This window comes from Notothenia rossii (genome assembly GCF_949606895.1).
Source record: "Notothenia rossii genome assembly, chromosome: 6".
In the NCBI taxonomy this organism is placed as follows: Eukaryota; Metazoa; Chordata; class Actinopteri; order Perciformes; family Nototheniidae; genus Notothenia; species Notothenia rossii.
In genome coordinates this window covers 46,304,463-46,324,440 of record NC_136909.1, presented here as the reverse complement: position 1 = coordinate 46,324,440, position 19,978 = coordinate 46,304,463, and the positions used below count along the sequence as shown (strand labels likewise).

The 19,978-nt window shown below is 41.4% G+C and overlaps 1 protein-coding gene across 1 annotated transcript; it reads right to left on the bottom strand.

Annotated features, from left to right (window-relative positions):
- Positions 1–2,164: 2,164 nt before the first annotated feature.
- LOC307044526 (large ribosomal subunit protein uL29-like) lies at positions 2,165–6,253 on the bottom strand. Its single transcript, XM_079689835.1, has 4 exons — positions 6,089–6,253; positions 5,433–5,569; positions 4,352–4,433; positions 2,165–2,358 (listed from the first exon to the last, which is right to left on the bottom strand). Exons 1-4 carry the CDS (start codon positions 6,236–6,238, stop codon positions 2,209–2,211), a joined length of 519 nt encoding a protein of 172 aa, XP_079545961.1. The 5' UTR covers positions 6,239–6,253; the 3' UTR covers positions 2,165–2,208.
- Between the last annotated feature and the right edge of the window lie 13,725 nt (positions 6,254–19,978).

Genomic DNA, 19,978 nt, shown 5'->3' with positions numbered 1-19,978 from the left:
GTGTTCTGCAGGTTGTATGGGCCTACGCTACTGATCAGTTTATACTGAATAAACTATGTCAAGCACAAGGCGTGTGGAAGTTTTGATTCAGTCATTATTTCCTCATATTTATCATCCCTATTAATTCTGGTTCCGTTTCTAACAAGTACATTTAATTGTATTGCAATAGTAATACACAGTAAACGGGCAGAAACAAATGTGTTGATGCACAGAACAATTAGATCCTATCATTTGATAATCACTTTGATTTTTCATGCATCAATGTTGCTTTCAACCTATAGTATTTGATTTTCCTGCATTACTTCCTATTTTCAGCATATGGCACATAAAATCACATTAAACTTTGAAATACGAGGATGGATTGTTTTTTACTTTATCATTCCCACTCATTGTGACATTGTAGAAGTAGTGAGACTGCACACTGGCAGAGCTTCTTAGTAGATATGAGTAATCATGTGAGTATATAAGAGGGTCATTATGAAATAGTTTATGAAGATGCAGAGTTTTTTCCACACTAGAGAAATCTAGAGTTAGGCGTATAGTAGCAAAGCCATCAAGCCACAAAGTGCAGTGCTTGAAGGGCTGCCATGTTTTCCAGACCAACAGATGCATCGCGTTTGCAGCTACAAGCAAGCATGCAACCTTTTTCAGCACAAAGAAAACCCTAAAGCAGGCCTATTCAACTGGCGGCCCGCGGACCGGATGCGGCCCAGAACCAACTCCCGAGTGGCCCAGCCTCCCGTAGCCAAATTCCTACACTAGTACAGACCATGAACGCAAAACTCCGCGTTGCATAGAAACCCCCAAACCACAACGCAGCACGTTTTTTGAAAGTGCATCTAGTGGTGCTAGTAACGGTGGTCCTATGATAGCAACTCTAAAACATGTCCCTCTCAACTCTGAAGCGTAAACAGAGACAAAACGGTCATTGATCTTGTGGAGCAGATCCAAGTCAAGCTGGACCTTTTCGCTACCGACTTGAGCACGGGTCGGATGCTGGATTTTCCGACGCTCCCCAAACACATCACATCTCTGGCCCAAATCAGGGATGTGATGACAGATTTCATTGCGAGGTTGAAAGAGAACTTTGCCGGTCGATTGGATGGACTTGCTCTGCCCACAGACGTGATGATGGGCTTTGCCAGAGACCCCTTCACTGTTGCAATAGAGGGGGACGTATCAACCAGAGCAAAGGAAGTGGTCCCCTGCATCGACAAGGGGAAATATACACTGGAACTTATTGACATGCAGCGCACTAACGGGCCAGCGAAGTTTTGGAGTGATGTCAAAAAACAGCAGTTCCCTAACGTTCAGAAAGTAGCGATCTGTGTGCTCAGTATGTTTGGATCAACATACACATGTGAATCAAGCTTTTCACACATGAACTCAATCAAAAATATTGCTACAGTACTACCTCTGTGTTGCATTGAAGCTCTTTAGCTGTTTTTTTTGTATGTGAGCGCATTTATTAAGACTGCTATTATTGTATTCAGTAAATGCACTTTGTGATGTGCCTGGTTCAGAAAAAATAACCTGAATATTTGACTTCTAAAGCAAACAAATGTAATGCTACAACTGTGCACTTTTTTTCAGATTCTGTTAAATTAATGCTAATTTGTTGTGTTTTTATGCACTTTTTGACCTACCTTTGTTAGATGAACAATGAATAAAAATTGCAAGTTTTTCATCGCAGTAATATGTGTTGGTTTAAAATGTGTCACTACCCACTTTTTACAGGCCGCTGAATGTCTGGCCCAGCTGAATTTTGTACTTATAAAATCTGGCCCAACTGAATGTGTAGTTGAATAGCCCTGCCCTAAAGGCTGGATTCACCCATCACTAGTAAACACTTCCTGAAGGTGTAACCAATATTCTCTGATTCACAACTCTTCCAATAGCAAGAAATGTACAATCCAAAGTGTCAGTACCAGCTTATCCTGCTGGCTCATTAACATGAAACTAAAGGCTAAATACTATGCCTCGACCTATGTATGCAGACAAAACAGTGAATAATCTGAAAACTCTTGCACAACTGAGCCCAATTCAATGTAAGAACTAAGTCACCAATGAATATTACTTGCAAAGACTTGAAGGTGTAATGACAACTAAAAGGCCATTGTCAACATTTCTATGGTCAAGTGAAGAGAGAAAACTGAACAGATGATTTTGTCTTCAACACAGATTTTATTTTGTCAATAGAAAAAGCCTCTAAGCTTTGACTGCAAATTTGCGGACTGAGTAGAGGAGGTCTTTCCTCTGCTGTTTCTTGGTCCGCAGACCCTCCTCATGCTTGTTGAGCCGGCGGCGCAGAGCTCTGGTCTTCTTGGGTCTCAGATCCAGGGGCTTGTACTTCTTACCCTGAAAGAAAGGACATTAACTTTCAGTAGAGCTGAAAACATATGTGGTCCAAATGCAAAGAGAGAATAGTGAAGGACAGGAAAGTAAAATGTGAACAGCTTAAGATGTCGAAAACTTTGCCATTTTACACTTTAACCTGTTAAACCCTGAGCCTGTTTTTCAGGTTTCAGGCTCGAAAATGACATTCCCAGAACAAATGACCATATCTTCCCTTCTAAAAGGGTTAAATTAATAATCTTGATTGATGCAAAACAAGTGAAATTTGAAATTTTTAGACAGATTTAGCACAAAAAAAACTATTCTGGGGCCATTTGGGTGTATGTTTCATATCTCTGGCTCTGCCTGCTGGATTTTGACATGTGACATCTCTTTCTAACCGTCAGAGCCAATGGAATCGAGGGAAACTCCCACATAGTCCTTATTTGGTCACGTGTGTGTATTATACTGCCGCATAGCCAAGACCGGAAGCAGCAGCCACTCTGGTGGCTACCATTAGCAGCTAACTTTTGCTCTGCGATTTTTACATAAAAATGGTATTATGGATTATAAATAATTCCAATTATTGCCCAGAAACTTTATCAACCTATGGATTAACCGATTCAGCCGCGTTTTCTCGTTTTAATGCCATTGAACACGTCTTTTGATCAGATTAACAGCTACGGTGAGACGATCTCCCTAGAAGCTACGTAAAGGTACGTGTTGTGATGTCTGTCTTTGATTTCCCTGTCGCAGGTTCAGATCACTCAGTGATGATACTACCGTAATTTTCGGACTATAAGGCGCACCTGAATATAAACCGCAGCAGCTAAATTGAATGATGTGTACATATATAAGCCGCACTGGACTATAAGCCGCAGGTGTTTTAATGTTTAATTACCATATGTAAGGGTTCGTGCACAGAGGGGATTGTCGGGAAAGAGATGGCTGTTTGAGGAAGCTCCCATTTATTAACATTTCAACAAACAAGTTGCATATTTGCATAACTTATTCAAGTGTTACCATTTAGTGCAATAGTAGCTACAGAACATGTACTGTGCTGTGTAAACTGTACTGTATCACATGGCGTTTCAAACACAAACTTTTCAACTTTCAAACTTAAACGGTGCGCTCCCAGCGCACGTACCGGCAGTGATCTACAGCAGCGGTTTTCAACCAGTGGTACGGGGACAAACTGTCTCGCTCTCGTAATGTCTGTCTGTCTGTCTGTCTGTTTTGCTCTCGTTCTGTCTCTCGTACCACTCTCGGTTCCACTTTTGCGCGCTACCTGTCTCACTCTTTTCCGGCCTCCAGCTTTTCCTGCTGGAGCCCGCCGCTTAAAGGTGGGGGGCACGGACCGGCCATAGAGCCCATAGAGTTAAAGGTGGTGGACTGTAACCTGTAAAATCCATAGATTTAGGAGGTCCCCTGGTGGCCGTTAGCTGTAAAAATCCATAGATTAGCCGCACCGTTATATAAGCAGCAGGGTCGAAAAATGGGGAAAAAGGCGCGGCTTATATTCCGAAAATTACGGTATATACCTAAATAATCTGTGGAACCTCAGCTTTAATCGGATATCTTGTATGTGCAGCTACGATAAGTAATAAGGGTACTTTTATCTTGAGTTCTGTGCCAATGTCCGTTAGCATTTTTCGCTAAGGGGTCATTTAGATGCTTTTTATGAGACTTGTGTTTTGTTGTGGTAAAAATGGTTTATATTGTCAATTAGCTGAGATTATTTCCGTTAATCTGGTATAACACATCAATAGGTTCTTAAATATTAAGATCCCCTGAGACAGTGTCCTGAAAAAAAAAAAACATTAACAGGTTAAAGTAATGTCTTCATAAGAGTTATTTAGGAACACTCGCGTCATCTCAAGTCTCAGTCTGTTGGTAAGCAGTTGAGAATGCATCAGCAGTACATCAGCTCAACATGTATCAACTTTGACTTGAGATCCACACAACAAGTCTTCTCTCAGGGGTGGGTTACTGCTAACAGGAAGCTTCTCGCTCTTACCTTGTAGAACTTCCTCAGGTTCTCCTTCTGCGTCTGGTTTATTACAGTCAGGACTCTGGCGATGGACTTGCGGACAACACGGCTGCAGAGAAGACAAAGTCACAGTGGATTAGCCCAGCAGATTTCACATAAATCATGTTGGATCCCCATGAGAGAACACAGTTCTAAGATTCAGATAATACATACAAAACAATGGTTTGTTAAATGTGACTCATTTCAAAAGCAGTAAACTGGTACATGTCTCGGTAGATTCTTCATACCCTGAAAGAATAAAAGTTATCTCCGTCATCTCAAGTCTCAAGTCTTTTGGTAAGCAGTTGTGAATGCATCAGCAGAACATCAGCTCAACATATATCATCTTTGACTTGAGCTCCACACAGGACTTTGAAATTCTACCATTTATAAAGTCTCTCCCTTCACTGCCTGCCTGGATAAACCATTTCATACCGTGAGTAACGTTACTTACATCTTGGAGAGCTTGGAAGTTTACATTCCATTCACATCCGTCAGATTTCTTACACGTTTGCTCTGGAAATGGATAGTATACCAGTATATGCTCTCAGAATGTTCCTATATCCCGGTTTATTATTGGAATTTAAAAAATGTGTTTTAATTTACGAGTTACATTGACGCATTATAGCATTCACTACAGGCAGAGTGGGGGCGCCAACTGTCTGGGGAAATATTGCCCAATAATACTGTCTTGGTTCTGAGTTGAACGTGGCTAAAGATATTCAGTGTCTGAACATCGATTCCCCAACTCAACAAAATAGCTCATAGTACTGCATAACCCTAATTTCTTCATAGATGTCATGTGCCACATGCAGTCGTGGGACATGCAACGGTTTAGAGATGGGTTTGGTTACACTTTCCATTTAATATAAGAAATGCTCAAAGTTTCATGGTGTGTGAAATTATAACATTTCCTGACTTTTGTAAGTCCTGCCTATGGTATAGTTTCAGAATCAAGAATTTTAGACAGGTGTCAAATTAAAGTTCTGACTATTATTACAAGGAAGAGTTGTGAGGAAAGTGTGCCCGACGGTAAAATCATTGTTGTACCGTGAGTAATGTTACTTACATCTTGGAGAGCTTGGACGCAGCTCCTCCGGTAACCTTTGCCACACGGAGCTGGGAGAGCTCGTTCTTCAGGTCGTCCAGCTGCTTGAGCAGCTCTTCCTTCTTCTTGCCCCGCAGATCTCTTGCCTTGATCTTGGCCTGGACAATTACAAAAACAACATTTATGTGAGACAGTGGCGCATCGGACTCGCACCACCTCAGACACTCTCTTTCCGACACGAGTCAGTCTAGCTAATGCAGCTTGTTGTGGGTAACAGAGCTACGTAAGAATACAGCTCTAAAACAGTAGTCTTTAGTCTGTCCCAACCTAGCAAGCCGCAACTTAAGCCTGCTTAAATACATCAACTAGCTAAGTTATCTACAAAGCCACTAGCTGTAGGCAAGCCGCTAATGTAGTCCAGCAATTGTAGCTGCTAGGCTATTATTAGCCAGACATGTATCCATTAGCCTCCTGCTAGCAGCTCCACAGCGCCGTCCGTCAGAAGTAGTGGTTCAGAATTTAACATTTTATTACATTCCTGTGGCAGCCTACTTATCAATACATGCAATAATTTATACACGAATAGATTATCTGTACCCATAACAAAAATTAATAGGGTTTAGTTCAGATACACATGACAAAAAACAGAGTTTTTGTGCGAGTGTCGAGCTCCTCACCATGTTTCTTCTCGCAGCCCTGTTGGAAAGGCCGGACACACCGCGTGCCGAGAAAATGTAGCTTCCGGAGAATTTCTTCTTCACCGCTTGAATGTCCCTTTTGTGGAAATACAAACAGCTCCACTGACGGCGAAGGGGGGAACAGCGCATACATCAAATAAGCCTTTGTGAAATATAAATCCTTCCTAATAGTAAATTATAAGAAAACAGGAACTTTGTTAAATTCCCTATTCTCTTTACAATCTACAATTAACATTCTATTACGACAAAAGATTGAAATATGTTCTGGCCATGAGACTTGACATTTATCTCAGACACCTCTCATGTGAGAGGTGTCTGAGATAAATGTCATCATCATTCTCTCATCATCTTTAAAATGTTTACACCTTGATTGGAATCTAACTGTGGTAAATCCAATTGATCGCAAAACATTTGTAAAACACACGCAGAGTCCAAAATGTAGATTTCTGTTTCACAAATAATATTTAAATTGAAGAATTATCAAGATTTACAATAACTCCCGGCAAAAGCCATACAAATATGAAATATATAGGAATAATATAACCGGAACGCACAGAAAAGGGTCATTCTTAAACAATTAAGACTTAGCTTTTTACATCAACCTCGGAAAACAAGGGAAGGGGGGGAGTAAATGGTTTGTCAAAACCATGAGAAATTTAACATAAGAATATTATATTATATTATCTGTATAATGTATGTGTGTCTATTATTTTATATATTTTTAACCTGAGTGTATAGCAATAACCATATAAATCATTTAATTAACAAACTAAAGATAGAGCAAAAAGAGCAGCCAATTTGGACATTCTCCCCACGCCATTGGAAGCTTCTTGTTTAATACTATAATCAGAACTTTTCATTCCACTGACACTCGGGCACTGTGGAATGCACACTTTCTTCCATAGTCTAAAGCATTTATTACACACATGTTCCCCTCTCATATTCACAGTGTGGATCAATTGAGACAGCGTGGTGTCCAGAGAGTTGCAGAGACTTTGGGAGAAACCTCAGCGTGACGGATGTCCTGTCTGTGGGTTTGGCTAAAGAGGACTGAGGTGGAGCGGTCTTTCTCTGGGATGACGACCAGGGGCCTAATTTTTAAAGGGATACACGCTCAAAAAATTGCGTACGACAGTTTCTACGCAATGTTTGCGATTTATAAAATACTAACTTGACGGGAAAATGTGCGGTCCTCCACGCAGACTCTAACCCATGTGTACGCCCTAAGCATAAAAACGGGATGGACAAGAAACTACGACACCGTTGGCAGAAGGAAGAATGGAGAGAAATATATGGAAATAATACCATAAATAAAATGTTACCTCTCATTTATCATATATGAAGAATTCATGGTCACAAATTGATTAAAGCCAATCTTAAAATGATTAAACAAACGCCTGTTTGAGACTCCTCAGTGCACACAAAAACATAACTTGGATAAATAAATAAATACGGATATGTTATTTAAAACCACCTCGAATATGTTGTGTTAATTTTATGAAATGTTTTATCATAAATGATGCGGTAAGCAGAAGGACAGAATTACGTCTAAACTGACGCCGTTTTGCATTTCTATAGGTTGTAGATACGAGCATGGTTTTATATACTATCACGTTTAATCGTGTTTTATGCCGTTTGTCAAGACTTGATAAGTCGCTCGTAAAACACAGGAGGTATGGAAAGACCTATGTGGTAAATTGAACAGCTAATACAACACAAAACATTAGTTGTATTTCCTTTAACTGGTTGATTATGGATATATAGTTGCTGATCAACAGCTGGAACACAAACCATCAAATACAACAAAATTATTCAGATCCATTCGTCATGACTCCACTCCGGAGGGATTCCCCGATCATTTCTTAAAGTTTCTCATCAAGGGGGTGTCTCCTGTCCCCGGTACAAACAGACTGCCTGAGGAAGGCTATGTGTATTTTTTTTGTCATTAACCTTTTTCGGACCACTAATTTATTTATTTTGGTGACGATCCGACCTCCATGCTGCTACACTGGTTCATTCTGCATCCACCAAACAATATGATTTATCTCGACCTCCCCAAAATAACCAAAATCTGACACGGTGTGAGATGTCTTTTTTAGCTGGTCTCTAGTAATTTTCTGCAATCTTCTTCATAAAGTCAGTCAAAATGAATGAATGAATGCGCGTTTCTTTGACTATTTATAGGCAAATATGGGCGTTACCTGAAGCCCGCAAAAGCTGCGCCGCATTTCGAGTCGATTGTGATTTATAAAGGGAAACCGGCGTAGGAAGTGCCGTATGCACTTCCCTCACCGGTACGCAATGTTTTGTGAATCGAAAAATGTCCTATTTTTTTGCTTTGTACTACGTAAGTAACCTTCCCACGTGAATCCTACGCAAGGCGTTATAAATGAAGCCCCTGGCCTGATGAAGAAACCACCAAACTGCATCTGTGAGCCCATACTGGGGACATTCATGTGATTGGTTGTTGGTCGCGTTAACCCCCCAAGCTTCAGTCACGCCCACCGCCAAGCGTCAACGCACGCCGCCGTGTGGACGCTGCAACCGTAGCAGATCCAGAGATCCAGGCATACTCATCATGCACGAGTCAATAGCAGACTCAGATTCGCAAATCCTGACTCACTGAGGCCCAATCCCAAATCACCCCCTCGACCCTACCCCTCCGTCTGTAGCCACACTCGCAGCTGAATGAAGTTCCCCCCATTATGGCGCATTTTGCATTGGCATTGGCGCAGGCCTCGCTCGACTTAGTACGAGTTTGTTAGGCCTTGTTAGGCCTTGTTAGGCCCGGCTCACTTTAATGCTGCGCTTCCATTACAGTTTAGGAGCTGGGGCAGTAACTATAGTAACGCAGTGTAGGCGGAGCCGTGACGTCATCTTCAATGAGCACCCCAGAAAACCAACATCAGCCATTAGCTGTTAGCACTCAGAGCTCACAGCTCCTCATATCTGTTCAGAAACTAGACAAAAGTTAAACAAGTACAAACCATAGACTGTCTGTGTCATGGCGAATACAGTCGCTGGTTTATTTATGTCTGTATAGGCCGTTGTTGTGAGTGTGGACGGTCGGAGTATATATTGCGTTAGCTTCGCCGATCTCCATTTAGACAACAAATAAAATAAAATCAAGTTTTATTTATATAACACATTTTTAAACAATATTTGGTCGAGCCAAAGTGCTGTACATATAATAAAAATACCCTACAGTAAAGAAACTTTTCAGCAAATACAACAGCACAGTTTGTAAAGAATATCAGCATGAGAAAACGACACCCTCTGTCCTTAGACCCTCACATCGTACAAGGAAAAACTTCCGGAGAAACACCCACAGTTTAAAGGGGACAATGGGAGAAACCTCAGGGAGAGCAACAGAGGAGGGATCCCTCTCCCAGGATGGACAAACGTGCAATAGATGCCGTGTGTAAATCAAAGAGATAATACATTTTACAGCATAGGTAGTCCAAATGTTTGGAAATGCAGGTGTCTGTAATAAGAAGATGCATCACGCATTTTAAAAGGTTTTTCACCTGCCGTCTGTCTGCAGACTTGTCAAAGCATTAATTCATGGTTTTTACTAACCGGTATCAGTATGTTGTTACTTCAGCATCATTTTGAAACGTGTATTACAATTAAATCACGGTCAAATATGTTCATCTTGTTGTAGTTGTAGCCCCCTTGCCAGCGATTCTCTCTCTGGTTTAGCAAACTCAGCCCAACTCAGCCCTGTTTGTTGGCCCCGATAGAACCACGATTTTGTCGGGCCAGAAAAAGGGTAAAAAAGTAGCCCCGGGCACGCTTAAACCGCGCTCCGTGCCATGGTGGAAATGCGCCAAAGAGAGCAAGTTTTGGGACAAACTCCCCTCTCTCCGGCAGAAACAGGAAATGCAGTAACTGTATACAACGGTTTCAAATCAGCATCTCTTTGATAAAAAATGTAAATTAATAACTCAAATAAACTCCAAACATCTTTAATTGTGTTACTTTTTTGTAAAACTCTTTTAGTTTTAAACCTGATGTTTATAAGCTTCTTAGTTTTTGCAACAGTCTGTAAATATACAGAACTTTATAATAAAATGTACACATTTACCTTTTTTTCTAGCTAAGTTAAAAACATATTAGGCTATCATGAGGTTGTTAACATCGCAGTTTATCAGTGGATGTTTGCTGGAACTACTTGTAGCGTGTTTCCTGACAGTAGGGTTGCAAAGGGGCGGAAAGTTTCCATGGGAAGTTAAGCTGGGGAATTTTGGAAATATTCGATGCAAAATTAAACAAAAAAATAAGACATTTCAACAGATTTAAAAAAAAAAATATATATATATATATATATATATATATATATATATATATATATATATGTTTTAAGTAGAACAGAACAAGTTTTTATTATTTTATTGAACAATTATTTGTTTCATTGAAGAACAAAACAGGAATCTTGAGTTAAGTATTACTCATCCCCCCCAACCCCACTCATTAAAAAAATGAACAAAAATGCACCCCCCATCCAAAGATCCCCACAAAGTCCCATTCAAACTGTTAAATGAAAAGAGCTCTTCTCCCTCCAAAAAGTCCCATTAAACATGCAAATCTTCCTTCAAGCAATCCTCTGCATTTTTGCTAAACCCTTTCAGTCAACGGGCCTCATCAACATCCAACTCTGAGTCTTCCTCTTCAGTGTCACTGTCCAGCCTTGTTGAGCATGGCTCTGTGTCAGGCTCAAAGAGCCTTAGGTTTGCCCGAATGCCAACCAGTTTTTCCACTCCCACATTTGTGAGCCTTTTGCGAACCTTTGTGTGGTCTCAATAGCCATGCAGTAAGCAGTGTGCTGCCATGGATATTCAAGTGTACTTGAATGGCATCCGTTTGTTTTAGTCAAGATTATGCTAAAAATATACTTTCCCCAACTATATTTAAGTTCCCTATGAAGAGCCAACCTTCAATTTAGAAAATTCCCAGTTTATTCCCATAAATTCCCGTTTATCCCGTTAATTCCCGTTATTTCCCGTTAATTGCCGTGGAAAGTTTCCATCTTTGAAAATTCCCGGAATTTTGCAACCCTACCTGACGGACACACACAGCGTTGACTCCGGTCAGGTAGAGACCGGTCTCAAGTCAGCACCGCTGCAGACTCGCTGTTTGAGGGCTTGATAGCCCACCCCCCCTCCACACCGCTCCACACTCATTGGTTTGGAACAGCAATTAATATGGCGGAACCTCCACGCGAACGCGCAAACGGAGGGGGAGTGTGTAGGGGTAGGGTGTAGGGGGTGATTTGGCATTGGGCCTGAATCAAGGGAACTTCCTTCACTTCCTGCAGACTCGGGAGTCGTGGGGACTCAGAGCCATAACTGTATAGCAGATCCAGTCAGAGATCCAGACCATACATGCATGCATTTCAAAATAAAAGACCTTTGAAGCCTCATATATGAGCTATCATCCCTGTTTTTAGATGAGAATAAAACAAAAACTGTCCAGTATCATAGATCCATCTCACTCCAGGGTGATAGCAGGACACCCCATCTAGTCACTCAGAAGAAATCAGGACATTCTGATGTACAGTTTCAAAATAAAATACCTTTGAGGTCTCATATATGAGCAATCATCCCTGTCCCCAAAGGTCTTTTATTGACTGTGAGTACATGGGGTGTCCTGCTATCACCCTGGAGTGAGATGGATCTATGATACTGGACAGTCTTTGTTTTATTCTCATCTAAACACAGGGATGATAGCTCATACAATAGAGATTTCAAAGGTCTTTTATTCTTAACTCTACATCAGAATGTCCTGATTTTTTCTGAGTGACTAGATGGGATGTCCTGCTATCACCCTGAAGTGAAATGAGTCTTTGATACTGGACAGTTTTTGTTTTATTCTCATCTAAACACAGAGGGATGATAGCTCATATATGAGGCTTCAAAGGTCTTTTATTTTGAAACTGCACATCAGAATGTCCTGATTTTTTCTGAGTGACGACATTGGGTGTCCTGCTATCACCCTGGAGTGAGATGGATCTATGATACTGGACAGTTTTTGTTTTATTCTCATCTAAAAACATGGATGATAACTCATACAATAGAGATTTCAAAGGTCTTTTATTTTGAAACTCTACATCAGAATGTCCTGATTTTTTCTGAGTGACTAGATGGGATGTCCTGCTATCGCCCTGAAGTGAAATCAGTCTTTGATACTGGACAGTTTTTGTTTTATTCTCATCTAAACACAGAGGGAGGATTTTTGTTTGACTCTACCGTAATGCATAGGATATTCGCGCACCGCAATATCACGTGAGGGCTGGCTTGACTAGGTTTTTCCGAGTGGAGGCTGGCTTGACCGCAGTCTAAAACTAGAGAGAGAATCGCTGTCAAGGGGGCTACAACTACAACAAGATGAACATATTTGACCGTGATTGAATTGTAATACACGTTTCAAAATGATGCCGAAGTAACAACATACTGATACCGGTTAGTAAAAACCATGAATTAAGGCTTTGACAAGTCTGCAGAAAGACGGCAGGCGAAAAACCTTTTAAAATGCGTGTTTTCTAATGGAGATTTGGCTAAGCTAACGTTGTAAATGCTCCGACCGTCCACACTCACAACAACGGCCTATAGGCCTGCCTACAGACATAAATAAACCAGCCACTGTATTCGCCATGACACAGACAGTATGTGGTTTGTACTTGTTTAACTTTTGTCTAGTTTCTGAACAGATATGAAGAGCTGTGAGCTCTGAGTGCTAAGAGCTAACGGCTGTGTTGTTTTTCTGGGGAGCTCATTGAAGATTACGTCACGGCTCCGCCTACACTGCGTTACTATAGATACTACCCCAGTTCCTCACGAGTCTAAAAAACAACTCATGTCAACGCACGTAAGCAACGTGGGCGCCAACGTGAGCGCTCTCGTGACCAAAATATTTGACGGCGCTGATTGGCTGAAATTATGTTTCGGCGGCACAGTTTACTATTGAGACTTTTGCAACGTGCTGGTTGCTGCTGTTTGGCTCGGGGGCAGCGCCCCGTAATGATAAACTAATGCCAAGGGCAACGCCAGGCAGGAAACATGTGACTTATCAGTAACTTTAGACATCGTAACACAATTTTAAACAAGATTTTATTGTAGATTATACATTTTACTGATACTAATTGTATGATATTTACCTTGTTCATTAAAAATAAAAAATAAAAAATATATATTTTCTTTTTAAATATGTTTTTTTAAATATATATATTTTAATTTAATATATTTTTTGATATATTTTTTTGTATGTGGGAAGAGTTGGGGCGGCGCCCCTAGCGCCCCTATGGGCCGGCTTCCACTGCAAGCATCCATGATCCAGACTCGTCATGCACGAGCATAGCCGCGGGAACTTGGAAGTCATTTTACTTAGGGGGTGCAGACAAAAGTGGGGAGAGATTTCAACAACAGTAACATGAAGTTTTTCAAATGTACACCTTTCACAGCCCCGCCTCCAGCACCACTTCCCGCGGCTATATGCACGAGTCAACAGCAGACTCAGAGATTCACAAATCCTTACTCACTATGCAAAACATAGCAGACTCGTGCGGACTCAGAGCCGTAACATTATTTATTTGATTTTATATTTTATAATGGGACACAGGGTTCGGTCCGGATTGATTTGCAGTTCGGTCCGGATCCGGACCTTAGTCCGGAGTGTGAGAAGCCCTGAAAGACCAGACACTGCGCGTGCTCAGAATATTTAGTAAATCTTCTCCGTGGATTTTAAGGCCCATTCCCAAACCGCCCCCTACACCCTACCCCTCCGTTTGCGCGTTCACACGTAGGGTCCGCCATATTGAGGGCTGTTCTAAACCAACGAGTGTGGAGCAGTGTGGAGGGGGAGTGGGCTATCAAGCCCTCAAACAGCGAGTCTGCATCGGTGCTGACTTGAGACCGGTCTCTACCTGATCGGTCTCAACGCTGTGTGTGTCCGTCAGGAAACACGCTGTTAACATAGGAGTCCCCGTTTGTATTGCCCTGTCCCCGGTTGAAACTGTCCCCGGAAATGTCCCCGTTTTTTAATATATGTTAAAAACACATAGCAACGTGAAATAAAACGTTTCATGTCAGCAAACACTGGGTAAACAGACTGTGGTCAAGCCAGCCCCCACTTCGGAAAACACAGTCAAGCCAGCCCGCACGTTGTATTGCGGTGCGCGAATATCCTATGCATTACGGTAGAGGCCTGTAAAAACCGCCTTCAAAATAAAAGCGTTTACTCGGTCAATAACAAATATACCTAAAAAACACACCAAACATATTCATATATACTGGATCTTAAATTAAGAAATATTTACTATATAATGTGATCAATAATCATTTAAAACAAACTACATATAACTACCACATTATAACTGAGTGAATGTAAAATGTAAGGATACAGTTATGAGGACATAGCTGACATTTCCACTGGGTGACTAATTTCAATTGATGTTGACATCTCACAACACTCCGAAAATAACATTACTTTCTGAAGCACAATTTAAAATGTATGCTGTTTAAAATCTCAAATTAGATCTATTGTCTATCTATATTTTGATTATTATTTAATGGGAACCGTCCATAATCAAAGAGTCATTCGAAGTCAATCAAATACTTATTTCACTTCAGGGTGATAGCAGGACACCCCATCTAGTCACTCAGAGAGAATCTGGACAATCTGGATCAAACCTTTGAAGTCTCATATATGAGCTATCGTCCTTCTGTTTGTATCCAACAGTTCAAATGTTCGAATTACATTGAACCAGAATTGTCCCCCTTTTTTCTTTAACAGCGAAGAAAATTGGATATGTTAAGGAGATTTCGACCGCAAAACTCAAAATGTCCCCGGTTTTCATTTTGAAAATTTGGTTACCTTATGAACAAGTAGTTCCAGCAAACATCCACTGATAAATTGCGATGTTAACAACCTCATGATAACCTCATATGTTTTTAACTTAGGATCATATACCTGTGTTTAGTCTAGAAAAAGGTAAATGTGTGCATTTTATTATAAAGTTGTGTATATTTACAGACTGTTGCAAAAACTAAGATAAATGCTTATAAACATCAGGTTTAAAACTAAAAGAGCACAATTAAAGATGTTTGGAGTTTTATTTGAGTTATTCATTTACATTTTTTGTCTAAGATCTGATTTGAAACAGTTGTTACATAAAGTTCCGGCATTTCCTGTTTCTGCCGGAGAGAGGGGAGGCCGTCCCAAAGCTTACCGCTGTATTTACTCCCTCCATCTGACAGGAGGGAGCCTCATTCAGCTGCGAGTCTGGCTACAGACGGAGTTCACTCCGTCACGGAGGGGTAGGGTCGAGGGAGTGGTTTGGGATTGGGCCTAAATCTCACTTTGATTCTACACAAACAGCGCCACTATAAAGCTTTATACCTGTATAACATTTCAAAGAATTTAAAGATCAAGCAAAATGAGCTGAGGTTTAAAGTGTCATGGAAAAATTACTGAAAATGTATGTCTTTGTGATATTTAAATGTTTTAATACTAAGATATTTATACAAATATCTAATCCTGTTTTTCACCTTATGTTGTTTCAATTGTTAATCGATGAAGAAAATGTTTAAATTTAAATTATTATAGCATTGGGTTACAACTTTAAAAAGGTAAATCGGTCTGTATTCTTGATGAATATAAATAACAATATAAGGAAATGTACTTAGTATCAACCAAACTGATCCACAGAAAACGTCTGTTATAGCCTACCTATTAGTAACAAACTAACACATTGAAATGTTTTAACACTAACAATATGTACTGCAGAACTGCCAAGTCTCACCCTTTGAGAGTGAGAGTCACGCAATTTAACCTCTTCACACGTCTCACGCCACACTTGCCATTTCACACGCTTTTTTCCCCCTCTCACTACTTTATAATTATTTTTTTATTTAATGATATATTTTCATAACTTGTTGCTTGAGGCTTTCCGTAGTTCGAGTCAGGGACAGGGTGAGCCCGCCCTATTCTGCCCCCGATTGGCTGACCGAGATACGTGATAACCAATTATCAGCCCCCAACGAAAGGCACCACGTATACAAACCAATCAGAGGCAGCTTAGGGCGGCTCATTGCGTCTCTATCCTATGAAGACAACTCTATAGAGAGGCGAAGTCCCGCCCATCTACTTCCGACCCATGGGACCCCGGAAGCGGAAAATTATACATTGACGTCAATGGAGAGAGAAAAGTCATCTTTCGATCCCGTTTGAATTGTGCCACGAATGACACATATGATGTTTGTCAAATTAAAAGAACATTTTGCAAGTGAAAAAAATACAAATGTGTCGTAAAACTGTGAAGTTACAATTTTTTTTGTGTGAAACCGCTCAGTGAACTACAGGTCTCTGGTCTCGCACAATACGCGTCACCATCACAAAGATGGCCGTCACGTTAGTAAATTTCACCTGTTTCTTTCAGAATGAGGCGAAAAAGTATAAAACGAGGTGAAAATCACTACAAGTCTGGGCATGTTGAGAGCTGTACATACACGAAAGGGAGCGGTTCTGTAAGAGCCAGCATGCGGGACCGGCTTTACAAGGTTTCAGTGAGTAATATGAGTGCAATGTTTAAAGAGCATCTTGCAGGTTTTTATTTTTTCTACATTTATGCTTAAACTTGCTTGAAAATTACAATTAAAAAAGTGAATGCAGGATTTGATATGTTTTACGAGACATAAGGGCAGGAATTCAGAGGGAAAGGAGCAATTTTGAGCTCTGCTCTCCCCTCCGGTACACGGCACCGTAAGACATAGTGTCGAGTTGCACTAGGTAACGCTGTGGTGGCTGTACTGCTCCAGCCGTCTCCTTTGTGTTTGTTTGTTTCCCCCTGTCTGTGTTGTTTGTGTGGGTGTGGTGGCTGTCACTCCTGGCTCCCGGCTCAACCTCCACTCACCTGCTGCAATCAGCTGTGCACCCTCCCCGACTACACACCTGCTTTCCATCAAGCCATTTACAACGGCATATCAACGGAGGCTCCACAACCTTTCTCCGCCAGATCGTCAAGTATCAGCCGTATCTCGCATCTCCACTCCGGTACACAGCACGGTAGTGTGGAGTTGCATTAGGTAACGCGAGATACGGCTGATAGTGATGGCAGTTTGACACTGAAGCTTCGAACGGAGCTTCAACCCTGGACTTCCTATTCCATAGAAGCAGTGCTTCGAAGCTTGCTTCAAATCACGTGACATGTGACGTCCGAAGCAGCAACTGCTTCAAATCACGTGACATGTGACGTCCGAACCAGCAACTGCTTCATTTCCTGAATGAATCAACTCACTGGTTCGCCGTCCAATCAGGTGATTCAATGCACTGCCTCGTCTCGATTCTGACAGGTGACAGGTTGAAACAGTTTCAAATTTGAGCGCTTCAACACTTTATAACCGCTCTAAACAATGCGCAATGTGTGGGTTGTTGTCGTAGTTTGCATTGTTGCTGTTGAGTTGTTGTTGGCATTGCATTTGAATTGGATCATTATAGAGCAAGCCAGGAAGAAAAATAGGTCGTTCTGGCTCGTGAAACACTTCGAAATGTGGAGAAGTTGTGAAAAAAAAGACAATGAGTAATATAAAAACACTTTAATGGTCGAAGGAATTGATAGCCCAGTGGATAGAGCCGGCGGCCAGGATGCGGCGATATCCTCCGCGCAGCTGGTTCAAAGCTCTGAATAGTTACACTTTTAATCATTGCTTTTCAACTTTAATACTTTAATAACTGATAAAAGGCCCTCTCCGCCCCAAAAAATGTCAAGCACTCTCTAGTCTCTTCTCAATAACCCAATACACACTATTATCAATCTTTAATTGCAAATAGAACATGATATTCAGTCTTAGTGTGTGTGTGTGTATCGAATATTTTTCAAGGCAAAGATAGGTTAAACCCACTGCAGCCTTGCACTTCGCCAGGAGAGGTCGCTGTAACTGAAGCTTCGAGAATTGAACCTATTTCCGACACAATTGTCCAAGTGGTTCGACGCTTCATTCAAAGCTTCATTTTGCCATCACTAACGGCTGATACTTGCGCATTAGTCTCTGTTATGGATCAGTATCAACAGTCCTGCCAGTAACGTTACTATATTATCAATGCTACGTTAGTTATAGCCTGATATATGATAGCTAACTTTACAATGTTGTGATGTGACATTAGCTAACATTCTGTAGCTAATGCCGGTCACTCACCAAGATAGCTGCCCAGTTCTCCACTGGTTCTCCTCACACCACAGCTCAATTTCTCTCCGATGGCCGTTATTTCTTCTAATCCTTGGCTGCTCCTGGTCTCTTGGACGCCTAGCAGGCTCATAATTATAAGGTTGTGGTCCGTCATATGCATTCGAATATTCATGTTCAACTTCTTCTGTGTCTTCTGTGTCGAAACTAGCATTGGCATCCATGTTTATTAATACGTTACACCGGCCGCTCTCCCCCTTGTGTCCCCAGTGTTACGTCACACGCGGGAGGTCACGTGCCGAGGCTTTTTTATGCGGAAGTGAACATTTCTTACAAAAACGACGCCAGATGTCACTGTAGTGTATATTTCTGTATATTTTTTTGAAAATCTAGTGTATTCATCATTTTCCTACACATTTATTCACAGGTGTCTTTAACCTGGAAGTTGCTCTTTAAGGTTAATGTCAGCTAGCTAACAAGGTACACTAACGTGTTTTGTTTTAGCAACTAGTTTTCTCCTTAAGAACTTCGTGGTGTCTGTGTATGCTGTGGATAACATTAGTGTTCACAAGAACAAGATACACTCCCGTGTTTTGTTTTAGTTGCTCTTCAGATTGAAGCGGCCAGTTTTATATCGACTATATGTGTGATCTCCTTTTTACATCTCGTTGTGTCATTTGAGTTTATTTGCTGTGTGTAGATTCAAGGATTTTGGTTATCTTGTCCAGGGATGCAAACTTGTCACCTTTCGGCGAAATTCTCCATTTTGAATCCAAAATAGGTCGTTTGTGTGATTCATGTAGATCTGCAATAAAAATATTTTGGGGTATGGGAGGGGGTCTGGGACCCGGAGTAATCTGCGGCCGCGAGCTTTTTTTATATATTATAATGAAGCGCGAGCTGTGTGCTCGAGTCTTCCTGCCTGTCGGCTCCGCTCATGATGTATAATAAGGCTCTGCTGCTCCGAGATGATGGTCTAGCTTCAGCAGCTACATTACCTACTGGTGCGTTCGTTAATTTTAACTGTGCGTCCGGAGTCACTGTGGCACAGACTGGACCGCTGGTGAACAGCTGTTAGAACGGGCCGTTCAGGTGTTCAGAGCAGAGCTCCCTGTCGGAACGGCAGAGCGTGATGTGCACTGAAAAGTTTTCTTTTCCCGTCGCAATATTATCGTTGAGCTAGCTAACTAGCATACATTGTCACTATCTGCTAACGTTAGCTTTAGCCTAAGTTTTGTAATCGTTTTTTTCATAGGCTATAAACAGAGGTGGTATAAGTATATATCTTGTACTTGAGTAAAAGTAGAAGTAGCCTACTCAGATCGTGTAGGCTACTTGAGTAAAAGTAGAAGTACTCAGATCTTGTACTTGAGTAAAATTAGAAGTACCAGAGTGTAGGAATCAGGGCAGGAATTTCACGAGGGCCACGAGGGCCATGTGCCCTTAAAAATGATATCTGCCATAAGGCCACAGTGGCCTTGATGCCCTCTCTGACTAAGTTTTGTGGTTTAGCAGTCTGCCTCTTTTCTGACACGGCTTCAACACCAGCATATTTTGAAGGAGGAAAAAAAAATCAGCGGTGCGCTTGATTTGAGCCTGGAATGCACCGCTCGGACGGTCTATGATGACAGTTGACATCAGTCTAGGACCTATCTCCGCCCACCCCCTCACGCGTCCGTGTGCGTATGGT